General features: G+C 42.5%; 1 protein-coding gene across 3 annotated transcripts in view; it reads left to right on the forward strand.

The window, feature by feature from the left end:
* The window catches only part of LOC139765065 (FAD-dependent oxidoreductase domain-containing protein 2-like), a 114,212-nt gene that overhangs the window by 67,160 nt on the left and 29,936 nt on the right, over nucleotides 1-17,116 (forward strand). For all 3 annotated transcript variants that reach the window (XM_071692173.1, XM_071692175.1, XM_071692174.1), the window contains exon 4: nucleotides 13,140-13,303. In XM_071692173.1, coding sequence (XP_071548274.1) covers nucleotides 13,140-13,303 — 164 coding nt within the window. The remainder of the gene's footprint in view (nucleotides 1-13,139; nucleotides 13,304-17,116) is intronic.

Genomic DNA, 17,116 nt, shown 5'->3' on the forward strand with positions numbered 1-17,116 from the left:
CAAAGGCAAGACAAAGGAAGGAGTAGCACTACTACTGAAGAAGGAGTTGTGGGAGTATGTAATAGAGTGTAAGAAAGTAAATTCTAGATTGATATGGGTAAAACTGAAAGCGAATGGAGAGAGATGGGTGATTATTGGTGCTTATGCACCTGGTCATGAGAAGAAAGATCATGAGAGGCGAGTGTTTTGGGAGCAGCTGAGTGAGTGTGTTAGCAGCTTTGATGCACGAGACCGGGTTATAGTGATGGGTGATCTGAATGCAAAGGTGAGTAATGTGGCAGTTGAGGGTATGATTGGTGTACATGAGGTATTCAGTGTTGTAAATGGAAATGAAGAGCTTGTAGATTTGTCGGCTGAAAAAAGACTGGTGATTGGGAATACCTGGTTTAAAAAGAGATATATACATAAGTATGTATGTGTGAGTAGGAGAGATGGTCAGAGGGCATTACTAGATTGTGTTAATTGATAGGCGTATAAAAGAGAGACTTTTGGATGTTGTGCTGAGAGGGGCAGCGGGAGGGATGTCTGATCACTATCTTGTGGAGGCGAAGGTGAAGATTTGTAGAGGATTTCAGAAGAGAAGAGAGAATGTCGGGGATAAGAGAGTGGTGAGAGTAAATTAGCTTGGAAAGGAGACTTGTGGGAGGGAGTACCAGGAGAGATTGAGTGTAGAATGGCAAAAGGTAAAAGCAAATGACATGAGGGGAGTGTGTGAGGAATGTGTTGTATTTAGGGAAACTGTGATGGCTTGCGCAAAAGATGCATGTGGCATGAGAAAGGTGGGAGATGTGCAGATTAGAAAGGGTAGTGAATGGTGGGATGAAGAGGTGAAGTTAGTGAGAGAGATAAGAGAGGCGTTTGGACAATACTTGCAAGGAAGGAGTGCAAATAACTGGGAGATGTATAAAAGAAAGTGGCAGGAGGTCAAAAGAAACTGTGAGGGTTGAAATAGAGGGCAAGTGAGAGTTCGGGTGAGAGAGAATCATCAAATTTCAGGGAGAATAAAAAGATAGTGTTTGATGATAGAGTGGCTAATATAGGGTGTTTAGGTCGGGGTGTTGTACGAAGTGAGAGGGTCAGGGAGAACGGTTTGGTTAAGAGAGAAGAGGTAGTGAAAGCTTTGCGGAAGATGAAAACCGGCAGGGCGGCGGGTTTGGATGATATTGCAGCGGAAGTTATTTAAAAAGGGGGATGGGGAGGTGACTACGTTGTTGATTGATTGGTAAGGATATTCACTGTATGTATGCACCATGGGGAAGTGCCTGAGGATTGGCGGAATACATGCATAGTGCTATTGTACAAAGGCAAGGGGGATAAAGATGAATGTTCAAATTACAGAGGTATAAGTTTGTTGAGTATTTCCGGGAAATTATAAGGGAGTTTATTGATTGAGAGGGTGAAGGCATGTACAGAACATCAGACTGGGGAAGAGCAGTGTGGTTTCAGAAGTGGTTTAAGATGTGTGGATCAGGTGTTTGCTTTGAAGAATGTATGTGAGAAATACTTAGAAAAGCATATGGATTTGTATTTAGCATTTATGGATCTGGAAAAGCTATATGATAGGGTGGATATAGATGCTTTGTGGAAGGTCCTAAGAGTATATGGTGTGGGAGGCAAGTTGTTAGAAGCAGTGTAAATTATTTAACAAGGATGTAAGGCATGTGTACGAGTAGGAAGAGAGGAAAGTGATTGGTTCCCAGTGAACGTCAGTCTGCTTCCGGGGTGTGTGATGTCCCCATGTATTTTTAATTTGTTTATGGTCGGGGTGGTTAGGGAAATGAATGTAAGAGTATTGGAGAGAGGGGCAAGTATGCAGGCTGTTGTGGATGAGGGGGCCTGGGAAGTGAATCAGTAGTTGTTCGCTGATGATACAGCTCTAGTAGTTGATTCGAGTGAGAAACTGCAGAAGTTGGTGAATGAGTATAGAAAAGTGTGAGGAGAAAACTTAGAGTAAATGTGAACAAGAGCAAGGTTATTAGTTTAAGTAGGGTTGATGGACAATTTGATTGGGATGTAAGTTTGAATGGAGAAAAACTGGAGGAAGTGAAGTGTTTTGGAGATCTGGGAGTGGATTTGGCAGAGGATGGAACCATGGAAGCGGAAATGTCACGGATGGGAAGGGGAGGGGGCGAAGGTTCTGGGAGCGATGAAGAATATGTGGAAGGAGAGAACGATATCTCGGAGAGCAAAAATGGGTTTGTTTGAAGGAATGGGAGTTCCAACAGTGTTATATGGTTGTGAGGCGTGGGCTATGGATAAGGTTGTACGGAGGAGGGTGGATGTGAGGTGGTCTGATCGAGTAAGTAATGAAAGGATGAAAGAGATGTGTGGTAATAAAAAGAGTGTGGTTGAGAGCATTTGGCATTTCCTGTGTGGCGGGGTAGCAACAGAAATGGACGAAAGCAAACAAGTATGAATATGTGCATGTGTATACGAATAATGTGCATATGAACACGCACCTTCATAGAACATACAAACCTCCAACAGCCAGGATCGAACCTGGGACCCCTGTGCAACAGGCGGGAGCGCTACCGCTAGGCTATGATCGCCCCTAATAGGGAAATGACTATTCGAATACTATGTACTCGAATACCCTTCGTCTCACGTTGGTGAGCAACAGGGTCTGCACAGGTCATTTCCCCGTTGCTCACCAACGTAAGACGAAGGGTATTCGAGTACATAGTATTCGAAGTCATTTCCCTATTAGGGGCGATCATAGCCTAGCGGTAGCGTTCCCACCTGTTGCACAGGGGTCCCGGGTTCGATCCCGGCTGTTGGAGGTTTGGATGTACATGAGTATGTATGTATATGTTGATATGTATATGTGCGCGTGTGGTCGTATCTATTATTATAATTATTATTATTATTATTATTATTATTATTATTATTATTATTATTATTATTAATCACTATTATTATTATTATTATTATTATTATTATTATTATTATCATTATTATTATCGTTATCATTATACTTTGTTGCTTCTCCCACGTTAGCGAGGTAGCGCAAGGAAACAGACGAAAGAATGGCCCTACTCACCCACATACACATGTATATGAATAAACACCCACACACGCACATATACATACCTATACATTTCAACGTGTACACGCATATACATATATACACATGTACATATTCATACATCCTGCCTTCATCCATTTCCTCCGCCACGACGCCACACATGAAATGACAACCTCCTCCTCCTCCTCCTCCTCCTCCTCCCCCCCCCCCCCCGGGTGCGCGTGAGGTCGCGCTAGGAAAAGACAACAAAGGCCACATTCATTCACACTGTGTCTAGCTGTCATGTGTAATGCACCGAACCCACATCTCCCTTTCCACATCCAGGCCCCACATAGCGAACATACATATTGGCAATTTTCCGCGTCAGCGAGGTAGCGTTAAAAACAGAGGACTGAGTCTGAGGTAATATCCTCACTTGGCCCCCTTCTCTGTTACTTCTTTTGGAAAATCTAAAAACGGGAGAGGGGGGGGATTTTCAGTACCCCGCTCCCTCCCCTTTTAGTCGCCATCTACGACACGCAGGAAATATGTGGAAAGTATTCTTTCACCCCTATCCCCAGGGATATATATATATATATATATATATATATATATATATATATATTTATATATATGGATGGTATTGCATGGGAATTTATTAAAAAGGGGGTGACTGTGTTGTTGACTGGTTGGTAAGGTTATTTAATGTATGTATGACTCATGGTGAGGTGCCTGAGGATTGGCGGAATGCGTGCATAGTGCCATTGTACAAAGGCAAAGGGGATAAAGGTGAGTGCTCAAATTACAGAGGTATAAGTTTGTTGAGTATTCCTGGGAAATTATATGGGAGGGTATTGATTGAGAGAGTGAAAGCATGTACAGAGCATCAGATTGGGGAAGAGCAGTGTTGTTTCAGAAGTGGTAGAGGATGTGTGGATCAGGTGTTTGCTTTGAAGAATGTTTGAGAGAAATACTTAGAAAAGCAAATAGATTTGTATGTAGCATTTATGGATCTGGAGAAGGCATATGATATAGTTGATAGAGATGCTCTGTGGAAGGTATTAAGAATATATGGTGTGGGAAGCAAGTTGTTAGAAGCAGTGAAAAGTTTCTATCGAGGATGTAAGGCATGTGTACGAGTAGGATGAGAGGAAAGTGATTGGTTCTCAGTGAATGTAGGTTTGCGGCAGGGGTGTGAGATGTTTCCATGGTTGTTTGATTTGTTTATGGATGGGGTTGTTAGGGAGGTGAATGCGAGAGTTTTGGAGAGAGGGGCAGGTATGCAGTCTGTTGTGGATGAGAGAGCTTGGGAAGTGAGTCAGTTGTTGTTCGCTGATGATACAGCGCTGGTGGCTGATTCATGTGAGAAACTGCAGAAGCTGGTGACTGAGTTTGGTAAAGTGTGTAAAAGAAGAAAGCTGAGAGTAAATGTGAATAAGAGCAAGGTTATTAGGTACTGTAGGGTTGAGGGACAAGTCAATTGGGAGGTAAGTTTGAATGGAGAAAAACTGGAGGAAGTGAAGTGTTTTAGATATGTGGGAGTGGATTTGGCAGCGGATGGAACCATGGAAGCGGAAGTGAGTCAGGGTGGGGGAGGGGGCGAAGGTTCTGGGAGTTTTGAAAAATGTGTGGAAGGTGAGAACATTATCTCGGAAAGCAAAAATGGGTATGTTTGAAGGAATAGTGGTTCCAACAATATTATATAGTGAGGTGCGGGCTATAGATAGAGTTGTGCGGAGGAGGGTGGATGTGTTGGAAATGAGATGTTTGAGGAAAATATGTGGTGTGAGGTGGTTTGATCAAGTAAGTAATGAAAGGGTAAGAGAGATGTGTGGTACGAGAAAGAGTGGTTGAGAGAGCAAAAGAGGGTGTTTTGAAATGGTTTGGTCACATGGAGAGAATGAGTGAGGAAAGATTGACCAAGAGGATATATGTCTCAGAGGTGGAGGGAACGAGAAGAAGTGGGAGACCAAATTGGAGGTGGAAAGATGAGGTGAAAAAGATTTTGAGCGATCGGGGCCTGAACATGCAGGAAGTTGAAAGGGTGCAAGGAATAGAGTGATTTGGAACAATGTGGTATACCGGGGTCGACGTGCTGTCAATGGATTGAACCAGGGCATGTGAAGCGTCTGGGGTAAACCATGGAAAGCTGTGTAGGTATGTATATTTGCGTGTGTGGACGTATGTATATACATGTGTATGGGGGTGGGTTGGGCCATTTCTTTCGTCTCTTTCCTTGCGCTACCTCGCAAACGCGGGAGACAGCGGCAAAAAAAAAAAAAAAAAATATATATATATATATGTATATATATATATATATATATATATATATATATATATATATATATATATATATATATATATATGTGTGTGTGTGTGTGTGTGTGTGTGTGTGTGTGTGTGTGTGTGTATGTGTGTGTAATATTTCAATTTCTAGAAGGGGAAACAGAAGGAGTCATGTAGGGAGCGCTCATCCTCCTCGAAGGCTCAGATTGAGGTATCTAAATGTGTGTGGATGTAACCAAGATGACAAAAAAGGAGAGATAGGTAGTATGTTTAAGGAAAGGAACCTGGATGTTTTGACTCTGAGTTAGAAAAAGCTCAAGGGTAAAGGGGGAGAGTGGTTTAGGAATGTCTTGGGAGTAAAGTCAGGGGTTGGTGAGAGGACAAGAGCAAAGGCAAGACAAAGGAAGGAGTAGCACTACTACTGAAGAAGGAGTTGTGGGAGTATGTAATAGAGTGTAAGAAAGTAAATTCTAGATTGATATGGGTAAAACTGAAAGCGAATGGAGAGAGATGGGTGATTATTGGTGCTTATGCACCTGGTCATGAGAAGAAAGATCATGAGAGGCGAGTGTTTTGGGAGCAGCTGAGTGAGTGTGTTAGCAGCTTTGATGCACGAGACCGGGTTATAGTGATGGGTGATCTGAATGCAAAGGTGAGTAATGTGGCAGTTGAGGGTATGATTGGTGTACATGAGGTATTCAGTGTTGTAAATGGAAATGAAGAGCTTGTAGATTTGTCGGCTGAAAAAAGACTGGTGATTGGGAATACCTGGTTTAAAAAGAGATATATACATAAGTATGTATGTGTGAGTAGGAGAGATGGTCAGAGGGCATTACTAGATTGTGTTAATTGATAGGCGTATAAAAGAGAGACTTTTGGATGTTGTGCTGAGAGGGGCAGCGGGAGGGATGTCTGATCACTATCTTGTGGAGGCGAAGGTGAAGATTTGTAGAGGATTTCAGAAGAGAAGAGAGAATGTCGGGGATAAGAGAGTGGTGAGAGTAAATTAGCTTGGAAAGGAGACTTGTGGGAGGGAGTACCAGGAGAGATTGAGTGTAGAATGGCAAAAGGTAAAAGCAAATGACATGAGGGGAGTGTGTGAGGAATGTGTTGTATTTAGGGAAACTGTGATGGCTTGCGCAAAAGATGCATGTGGCATGAAAAAGGTGGGAGATGTGCAGATTAGAAAGGGTAGTGAATGGTGGGATGAAGAGGTGAAGTTAGTGAGAGAGATAAGAGAGGCGTTTGGACAATACTTGCAAGGAAGGAGTGCAAATAACTGGGAGATGTATAAAAGAAAGTGGCAGGAGGTCAAAAGAAACTGTGAGGGTTGAAATAGAGGGCAAGTGAGAGTTCGGGTGAGAGAGAATCATCAAATTTCAGGGAGAATAAAAAGATAGTGTTTGATGATAGAGTGGCTAATATAGGGTGTTTAGGTCGGGGTGTTGTACGAAGTGAGAGGGTCAGGGAGAACGGTTTGGTTAAGAAAGAAGAGGTAGTGAAAGCTTTGCGGAAGATGAAAACCGGCAGGGCGGCGGGTTTGGATGATATTGCAGCGGAAGTTATTTAAAAAAGGGGATGGGGAGGTGACTACGTTGTTGATTGATTGGTAAGGATATTCACTGTATGTATGCACCATGGGGAAGTGCCTGAGGATTGGCGGAATACATGCATAGTGCTATTGTACAAAGGCAAGGGGGATAAAGATGAATGTTCAAATTACAGAGGTATAAGTTTGTTGAGTATTTCCGGGAAATTATAAGGGAGTTTATTGATTGAGAGGGTGAAGGCATGTACAGAACATCAGACTGGGGAAGAGCAGTGTGGTTTCAGAAGTGGTTTAAGATGTGTGGATCAGGTGTTTGCTTTGAAGAATGTATGTGAGAAATACTTAGAAAAGCATATGGATTTGTATTTAGCATTTATGGATCTGGAAAAGCTATATGATAGGGTGGATATAGATGCTTTGTGGAAGGTCCTAAGAGTATATGGTGTGGGAGGTAAGTTGTTAGAAGCAGTGTAAATTATTTAACAAGGATGTAAGGCATGTGTACGAGTAGGAAGAGAGGAAAGTGATTGGTTCCCAGTGAACGTCAGTCTGCAGCCAGGGTGTGTGATGTCCCCATGTATTTTTAATTTGTTTATGGTCGGGGTGGTTAGGGAAATGAATGTAAGAGTATTGGAGAGAGGGGCAAGTATGCAGGCTGTTGTGGATGAGGGGGCCTGGGAAGTGAATCAGTAGTTGTTCGCTGATGATACAGCTCTAGTAGTTGATTCGAGTGAGAAACTGCAGAAGTTGGTGAATGAGTATAGAAAAGTGTGAGGAGAAAACTTAGAGTAAATGTGAACAAGAGCAAGGTTATTAGTTTAAGTAGGGTTGATGGACAATTTGATTGGGATGTAAGTTTGAATGGAGAAAAACTGGAGGAAGTGAAGTGTTTTGGAGATCTGGGAGTGGATTTGGCAGAGGATGGAACCATGGAAGCGGAAATGTCACGGATGGGAAGGGGAGGGGGCGAAGGTTCTGGGAGCGATGAAGAATATGTGGAAGGAGAGAACGATATCTCGGAGAGCAAAAATGGGTTTGTTTGAAGGAATGGGAGTTCCAACAGTGTTATATGGTTGTGAGGCGTGGGCTATGGATAAGGTTGTACGGAGGAGGGTGGATGTGAGGTGGTCTGATCGAGTAAGTAATGAAAGGATGAAAGAGATGTGTGGTAATAAAAAGAGTGTGGTTGAGAGCATTTGGCATTTCCTGTGTGGCGGGGTAGCAACAGAAATGGACGAAAGCAAACAAGTATGAATATGTGCATGTGTATACGAATAATGTGCATATGAACACGCACCTTCATAGAACATACAAACCTCCAACAGCCAGGATCGAACCTGGGACCCCTGTGCAACAGGCGGGAGCGCTACCGCTAGGCTATGATCGCCCCTAATAGGGAAATGACTATTCGAATACTATGTACTCGAATACCCTTCGTCTCACGTTGGTGAGCAACAGGGTCTGCACAGGTCATTTCCCCGTTGCTCACCAACGTAAGACGAAGGGTATTCGAGTACATAGTATTCGAAGTCATTTCCCTATTAGGGGCGATCATAGCCTAGCGGTAGCGTTCCCACCTGTTGCACAGGGGTCCCGGGTTCGATCCCGGCTGTTGGAGGTTTGGATGTACATGAGTATGTATGTATATGTTGATATGTATATGTGCGCGTGTGGTCGTATCTATTATTATAATTATTATTATTATTATTATTATTATTATTATTATTATTATTATTATTATTATTATTATTATTAATCACTATTATTATTATTATTATTATTATTATTATTATTATTATTATTATTATCATTATTATTATCGTTATCATTATACTTTGTTGCTTCTCCCACGTTAGCGAGGTAGCGCAAGGAAACAGACGAAAGAATGGCCCTACTCACCCACATACACATGTATATGAATAAACACCCACACACGCACATATACATACCTATACATTTCAACGTGTACACGCATATACATATATACACATGTACATATTCATACATGCTGCCTTCATCCATTTCCTCCGCCACCCCGCCACACATGAAATGACAACCTCCTCCTCCCCCCCCCCCTTCCCCCCCCCCCCCCCCGGGTGCGCGTGAGGTAGCGCTAGGAAAAGACAACAAAGGCCACATTCGTTCACACTGTGTCTAGCTGTCATGTGTAATGCACCGAACCCACATCTCCCTTTCCACATCCAGGCCCCACATAGCGAACATACATATTGGCAATTTTCCGCGTCAGCGAGGTAGCGTTAAAAACAGAGGACTGAGTGTGAGGTAATATCCTCACTTGGCCCCCTTCTCTGTTACTTCTTTTGGAAAATCTAAAAATGGGAGGGGGGGGGGGATTTTCAGTACCCCGCTCCCTCCCCTTTTAGTCGCCATCTACGACACGCAGGAAATATGTGGAAAGTATTCTTTCACCCCTATCCCCAGGGATATATATATATATATATATATATATATATATATATATATATTTATATATATGGATGGTATTGCATGGGAATTTATTAAAAAGGGGGTGACTGTGTTGTTGACTGGTTGGTAAGGTTATTTAATGTATGTATGACTCATGGTGAGGTGCCTGAGGATTGGCGGAATGCGTGCATAGTGCCATTGTACAAAGGCAAAGGGGATAAAGGTGAGTGCTCAAATTGCAGAGGTATAAGTTTGTTGAGTATTCCTGGGAAATTATATGGGAGGGTATTGATTGAGAGAGTGAAAGCATGTACAGAGCATCAGATTGGGGAAGAGCAGTGTTGTTTCAGAAGTGGTAGAGGATGTGTGGATCAGGTGTTTGCTTTGAAGAATGTTTGAGAGAAATACTTAGAAAAGCAAATAGATTTGTATGTAGCATTTATGGATCTGGAGAAGGCATATGATGTAGTTGATAGAGATGCTCTGTGGAAGGTATTAAGAATATATGGTGTGGGAAGCAAGTTGTTAGAAGCAGTGAAAAGTTTCTATCGAGGATGTAAGGCATGTGTACAAGTAGGATGAGAGGAAAGTGATTGGTTCTCAGTGAATGTAGGTTTGCGGCAGGGGTGTGAGATGTTTCCATGGTTGTTTGATTTGTTTATGGATGGGGTTGTTAGGGAGGTGAATGCGAGAGTTTTGGAGAGAGGGGCAGGTATGCAGTCTGTTGTGGATGAGAGAGCCTGGGAAGTGAGTCAGTTGTTGTTCGCTGATGATACAGCGCTGGTGGCTGATTCATGTGAGAAACTGCAGAAGCTGGTGACTGAGTTTGGTAAAGTGTGTAAAAGAAGAAAGCTGAGAGTAAATGTGAATAAGAGCAAGGTTATTAGGTACTGTAGGGTTGAGGGACAAGTCAATTGGGAGGTAAGTTTGAATGGAGAAAAACTGGAGGAAGTGAAGTGTTTTAGATATGTGGGAGTGGATTTGGCAGCGGATGGAACCATGGAAGCGGAAGTGAGTCAGGGTGGGGGAGGGGGCGAAGGTTCTGGGAGTTTTGAAAAATGTGTGGAAGGTGAGAACATTATCTCGGAAATCAAAAATGGGTATGTTTGAAGGAATAGTGGTTCCAACAATATTATATAGTGAGGTGCGGGCTATAGATAGAGTTGTGCGGAGGAGGGTGGATGTGTTGGAAATGAGATGTTTGAGGAAAATATGTGGTGTGAGGTGGTTTGATCAAGTAAGTAATGAAAGGGTAAGAGAGATGTGTGGTACGAGAAAGAGTGGTTGAGAGAGCAAAAGAGGGTGTTTTGAAATGGTTTGGTCACATGGAGAGAATGAGTGAGGAAAGATTGACCAAGAGGACATATGTCTCAGAGGTGGAGGGAACGAGAAGAAGTGGGAGACCAAATTGGAGGTGGAAAGATGAGGTGAAAAAGATTTTGAGCGATCGGGGCCTGAACATGCAGGAAGTTGAAAGGGTGCAAGGAATAGAGTGATTTGGAACAATGTGGTATACCGGGGTCGACGTGCTGTCAATGGATTGAACCAGGGCATGTGAAGCGTCTGGGGTAAACCATAGAAAGTTTTGTGGGGCCTGGATGTGGAAAGGGAGCTGTGGTTTCGGTGCATTATACATGACAGCTAGAGACTGAGTGTGAACGAGTGTGGCCTTTGTTTCTTTTCCTAGCGCTACCTCGCGCGCGTACGGGAGGAGGGGGTTGTCATTTCATGTGTGGCGGGGTGGCGACGAGAATGAATGAAGGCAGCAAGTATGAATTATGTACATGTGTATATATGTATATGTCTGTGTATGTGTATATGTGTATACGTTGAAATGTATAGGTATATATATGTGCGTGTGTGGACGTGTATGTATATACATGTGTATGTGGATAGGTTGAGCCATTCTTCGTCAGTTTTCTGGCGGTACCTCGCTGACGCGGGAAACAGCGATTTAAGTATTATAATTGAATGAAATGATATATATATATATATATATATATATATATATATATATATATATATATATATATATATAATGTACCAATAAACATAGCTGCAAGTTTATAAACGTACACATATACGTACATAGATTCATTAATGCATATGGAATATCGCAGGGAGAGATTTTTTGGCATATAACTGTAATGTAGTTGAAGTTCATGAAAGTTGCATGCAGGCCTAACCTTTAATGGGTCAACGGTGCACTTGATTAGTGACTTTGTATAAGAAAAGTAGAAAATTGGTAGCAAAAAAGTAGCAAACATTGATAACAACAAACAAGAGAAAATTGGTAGAAACCAAAGTAGAGAACACTAATAGAGACGAAGAGCAGAGACACTTTGTGATAAAGATAACCAGAAAATATTGTTAGAAGCAAAAGTGGAGAATATCGTTGGGAAAGCAAAAGTGGAGAATATTGAAGGGAAAATAAAAGTAGAAGATAGCGGTAGAAAACAGTTCCTCCTTGGAAGAGTCATGTAGGGTGGTCAGTAAGTACTTTCCTTGCAACACCTCTATCTCTCCAGCGACATCCCCGCCTCTCCACGACACCTTCTCCTAAGGCTTCTTAGAGAGGGGTGCAGGGGGTACATAGTACCCAAGCCCAGCAGAGCACTCCATTCCACCCCTCTCTCATCTTCCATACCCCTTAAAGCCTTACAGCGCATGGCATAAAACAAGAATGGATAAAAACAATGACTAATGGAGAAGGGAAGGGGACCTAAAAGAAACTACGTATCCCCTGACAGAATCCCTCTCAGGTGCCCTGACCCATCCCCTCCAGCAACACTCAACAACACCACATCTCCAGGGACATCCCCACTTCTCCACAACACCACCACCTATCCAGCTACACCTCATCCTATTGAGTAACACCCACATTTATATACAACACCACCTGTCCACACAACCTCCGCTTGTCCACATTACCTTCACTTGTCCACAACAGCTCCATTTGCACAACGTCCCTCTTTCTTTAACACTTCCACCTGTCCAGCTACCACCAGACCCCAGTGGTCCTACCATATTCTTCTTAGTGTATAGGTGTAAAATATATACACTGGAGCAGTTACCTTCACAGCAGGGGTAGGGTTTGGGGGGCCGAAATTCCTGGCCTCCAGCCGACCAGGCCTAAGACCAATAGTTTTATTTTGTGATAAATTATCTTGAAAAATTAACTTTTTTCATGAGCCCCTGCCCTCATACTGTTATCTGACTGGCACTGCTCTGATCTTGCGTGTAATAAGTTAAAGTGACCACATGTGAGAAATGACTTTCCATTTTCCTCTGCCTTTGCCTAGCCCTGTCACACAGTATTTCCAAACGTGATTTATAGTAATGAAAGTATCTCCCTTTTCATGATTAATTCATTTATACAGCTTGTCAATCAGTATATTCTATTAACTGAAAGACCATTAAATATTTTCCTCAATTTTCATTTCATTACTTTTCCGTGAGAGCAAAATAGTTCTTGATTTCTGAACTTTGGCAGAAAAAATCGTATCCGGTAGACTTGCCTTTCTTGTTTCTCCTGCACCAAGTTTTAGAGATTCCCTTGTGTAAGCTTATGGTGAGTTTCGACCTCTACTGTGTATTATCATAATGGTAAGCATCAAGTTTCACTCTGTAAACTACTGATGGACCTTACCTTCTCCAATGTAAGCTGACAGTGGGTTTCAACATTCTTTATGTAGGCTGATGGTGGGTACTGGGCTTCGACCTCCTCATGCAAGATAGAGGTGTGATTTGGCCTTCATTGTATTGGCATCAGATCCTCTTATATTTCATCTTTAACCTGTAGTAGTTCTTCACCTTCACATTCTTCTAGGAATATGTTTTCTGTTGGTAGTATATTTTTACTCCCTCTCTCAGGCCGATGCAATGGTGCGGTACCTGAATGAATTCACAGTACGTCAAGGGCTTCGGGTGTGGTACAACACTGAGGTGCGGGACTTGAGGCGCCTGCCAGGTTCTGGGGAGCTCCCTGGAGGGTTCTTCACCTTGCGAGATCAACACAATAGGCACTATTCCTGCAGGTAAACCCCATCTCAGTGTAACCTACAGCTTCTAGTTGACCCATGATGTATATAGATATATTCACATACAAGTAAGTTTAGGAATAATGAGGTAAACTAATACGCTCATTTGTAAACTCACAACACCTGTAACTTTTCTTGCAATGAGTGGCTTGTTTGAGTCCCTTTTATTCCTTCTGGGGTCATCTTTCTATGCTCATTTATCCTCCTAATCCATTTTTGGGGTGGTAAGAACAGTGGCTATCCATTTTGTGGTTTTCAGCGGCAGTTTGTTATAACAGTGGTTCATTAATGCCTGAGCATAAATGATACAACCCATGAGGATTGTGCAACCCACAAGTAAAGTATAACCGTTGAAAGTATAACCGTTGAGCATAATGGTATGACCATTGAGCATGATGGTATGACTCTTGGGTATGAAGGCCTGACCTTTGATTTGACCCTAAAACATTTGGTTTAAAGGCCATGGGCCATCATACTCACCAGGCTCTAGATTTATATTTTACTCAAGGATTATACCTTTGTGCACATGGGGTAAACATGCAGTTGTTATTATACTGTGCTGTGAGGTTTCATTGGGCCACGGCACTGGAGGCATGTACAAACCACAACCACAAGAAGTCTCAAAGCCAAAAACTTCAGAGAAATTAGCAGATTTTTTTTTTATATAAAAGATTTTTCAATTTATACATAAAGCACCGGCTGTTGTAACCCCATTAGAGGTATTAAATGTCGATGAATAGCTAGCTCTTTCTAATGAAAGACATCAGTAGAATATATGGTGTGGGAGGCAAGTCGCTAGAAGCAGTGAAAAGTTTCTATCGAGGATGTAAGGCATGTGTACGAGTAGGAGAGAGGAGAGTGATTGGTTCTCAGTGAATGTCGGTTTGCTGCAGGGGTGCTTGTTGTCTCCATGGTTGTTTAATTTGTTTATGGATGGGGTTGTTAGGGAGGCGAATGCAAGAGTTTTGGAGAGAGAGGCAAGAATGCAGTCTATTGTGGATGAGAGGGTTTGGAAAATGATTCAGTTGTTGTTCACTTATGATACAGTGTGGTGATACAGGAGCTGGTGACTGAGTTTGGTAAAGTGTGTGAAAGAAGAAAGCTGAGAGTAAATGTGAATAAGAGCAAGGTTATTAGGTTCAGTAGGGCTGAGGGACAAGTAAATTGGGAGGTGAGTTTGAATGGAGAAAAACTGGAGGAAGTGAAGTGTTTTAGATATCTGGGAGTGGATTTCGCAGCGGATGGAACCATGGAAGCATAAGTGAGTCACAGGGTGGGGGAGGGGGCGAAGGTTCTGGGAGCATTGATGAATGTGTGGAAGGCGAGAACATTATCTCAGAAAGCAAATATGGGTATGTTTGAAGGAATAGTGGTTCCAACAATGTTGTATGGTTGTGAGGTGCGGGCTATAGATAGAGTTGTGCGGAGGAGGGTGGATGTGTTGGAAATGAGATGTTTGAGGACAATATGTGGTGTGAGGTGGTTTGATGGAGTAAGTAAAATAGGGTAAGAGAGATGTGTGGTAATAAAAAGAGTGTGACTGAGAGAGCAGAAGAGGGTGTATTGAAATGGTTTGGTCACATGGAGAGAATGAGTGAGGAAAGATTGACAGAGAGGATATATGTGTCAGAGGTGAAGGGAACGAGGAGAAGAGGGAGACCAAATTGGAGTGAAAAAGATTTTGAGCGATCGGGGCCTGAACATGCAGGAAGGTGAAAGGCGTGCAAGGAATAGAGTGAATTAGAACGATGTGGAATACCGGGGTCTAGGGTAAACATGGAAAGTTTTGTGGGGCCAAGATGTGGAAATGGAGCTGTATTTTCGGTGCATTGCACGTGACAGCTAGAGACTGAGTGTGAACGAATGTGGCCTTTTGTCCTTTCCTAGCGCTACCTCGTGGGGGGAGGGGGGATGCTATTTCATGTGTGGTGGGGTGGCGACGGAAATTAATAAAGGCAGCAAGTATGAATTATGTGCATATATATATATATATATATATATATATATATATATATATATATATATATATATATATATATATATATATATATATATATATTTTTTTTTTTCAAACTACTTGCTATTTCCCGCGTTAGCGAGGTAGCGTTGAGAACAGAGGACTGGGCCTTTGAGGGATAATCCTCACCTGGCCCCCTTCTCTGTTCTTTCTTTTGGAAAATTAAAAAAAAATAATGAGAGGGGAGGATTTCCAGCCCCCCGCTCCCTGCCCTTTTAGTCGCCTTCTACAACACGCAGGGAATACGTGGGAAGTATTCTTTCACCCCTATCCCCAGGGATATATATATATATATACATATATATATATATATATATATATATATATATATATATATATATATATATATATATATATATATATATATATATTTCTTTTCTTTTTCTTTTAAACTATTCGCCATTTCCCGCGTTAGCGAGGTAGCGTTAAGAATAGAGGACTGGGCCTTTTTTGGAATATCCTCACCTGGCCTCCTCTGTTCCTTCTTTCGGAAAATTAAAAAAAAAAAACGAGAGGGGAGGATTTCCAGCCCCCCGCTCCCTCCCCTTTTAGTTGCCTTCTACGACACGCAGGAAATACGTGGGAAGTATTCTTAATCCCCTATCCCCAGGGATAATATTTATTTATTTATTTATTTATTTATTTATTTTGCTTTGTCGCTGTCTCCCGCGTTTGCGAGGTAGCGCAAGGAAACAGACGAAAGAAATGGCCCAACCCACCCCCATACACATGTATATACACACACGTCCACACACGCAAAATATACATACCTATACATCTCAATGTACACATATATATACACACACAGACACATACATATATACCCATGCACACAGTTCACATTGTCTGCCTTTATTCATTCCCATCGCCACCTCACCACACATAGAATACCATCCCCCTCCCCCCTCATGTGTGCGGGGTAGCGCTAGGAAAAGACAACAAAGGCCTCATTCATTCACACTCAGTCTCTAGCTGTCATGCAATAATGCCCGAAACCACAGCTCCCTTTCCACATCCAGGCCCCACACAGCTTTCCATGGTTTACCCCAGACGCTTCACATGCCCTGATTCAATCCACTGACAGTACGTCAACCCCGGTATACCACATCGATCCAAATCACTCTATTCCTTGCCCTCCTTTCACCCTCCTGCATGTTCAGGCCCCGATCACTCAAAATCTTTTTCACTCCATATTTCCACCTCCAATTTGGTCTCCCACTTCTCCTCGTTCCCTCCACCTCCGACACATATATCCTCTTGGTCAATCTTTCCTCACTCATTCTCTCCATGTGCCCAAACCATTTTAAAACACCCTCTTCTGCTCTCTCAACCACGCTCTTTTTATTTCCACACATCTCTTACCCTTATATTACTTACTCGATCAAACCACCTCACACCACACATTGTCCTCAAACATCTCATTTCCAGCACATCCACCCTCCTGCGCACAACTCTATCCATAGCCCACGCCTCGCAACCATACAACATTGTTGGAACCACTATTCCTTCAAACATACCCATTTTTGCTTTCCGAGATAATGTTCTCCACTTCCACACATTCTTCAAGGCTCCCAGGATTTTCGCCCCCTCCCCCACCCTATGATTCACTTCCGCTTCCATGGTTCCATCCGCTGCCAGATCCACTCCCAGATATCTAAAACACTTTACTTCCTCCAGTTTTTCTCCATTCAAACTTACCTCCCAATTGACTTGACCCTCAACCCTACTGTACCTAATACCCTTGCTCTTATTCACATTTACTCTTAACTTTCTTCTTTCACACACTTTACCAA

This window comes from Panulirus ornatus, chromosome 52, assembly GCF_036320965.1.
Source record: "Panulirus ornatus isolate Po-2019 chromosome 52, ASM3632096v1, whole genome shotgun sequence".
NCBI classification, from domain to species: Eukaryota; Metazoa; Arthropoda; class Malacostraca; order Decapoda; family Palinuridae; genus Panulirus; species Panulirus ornatus.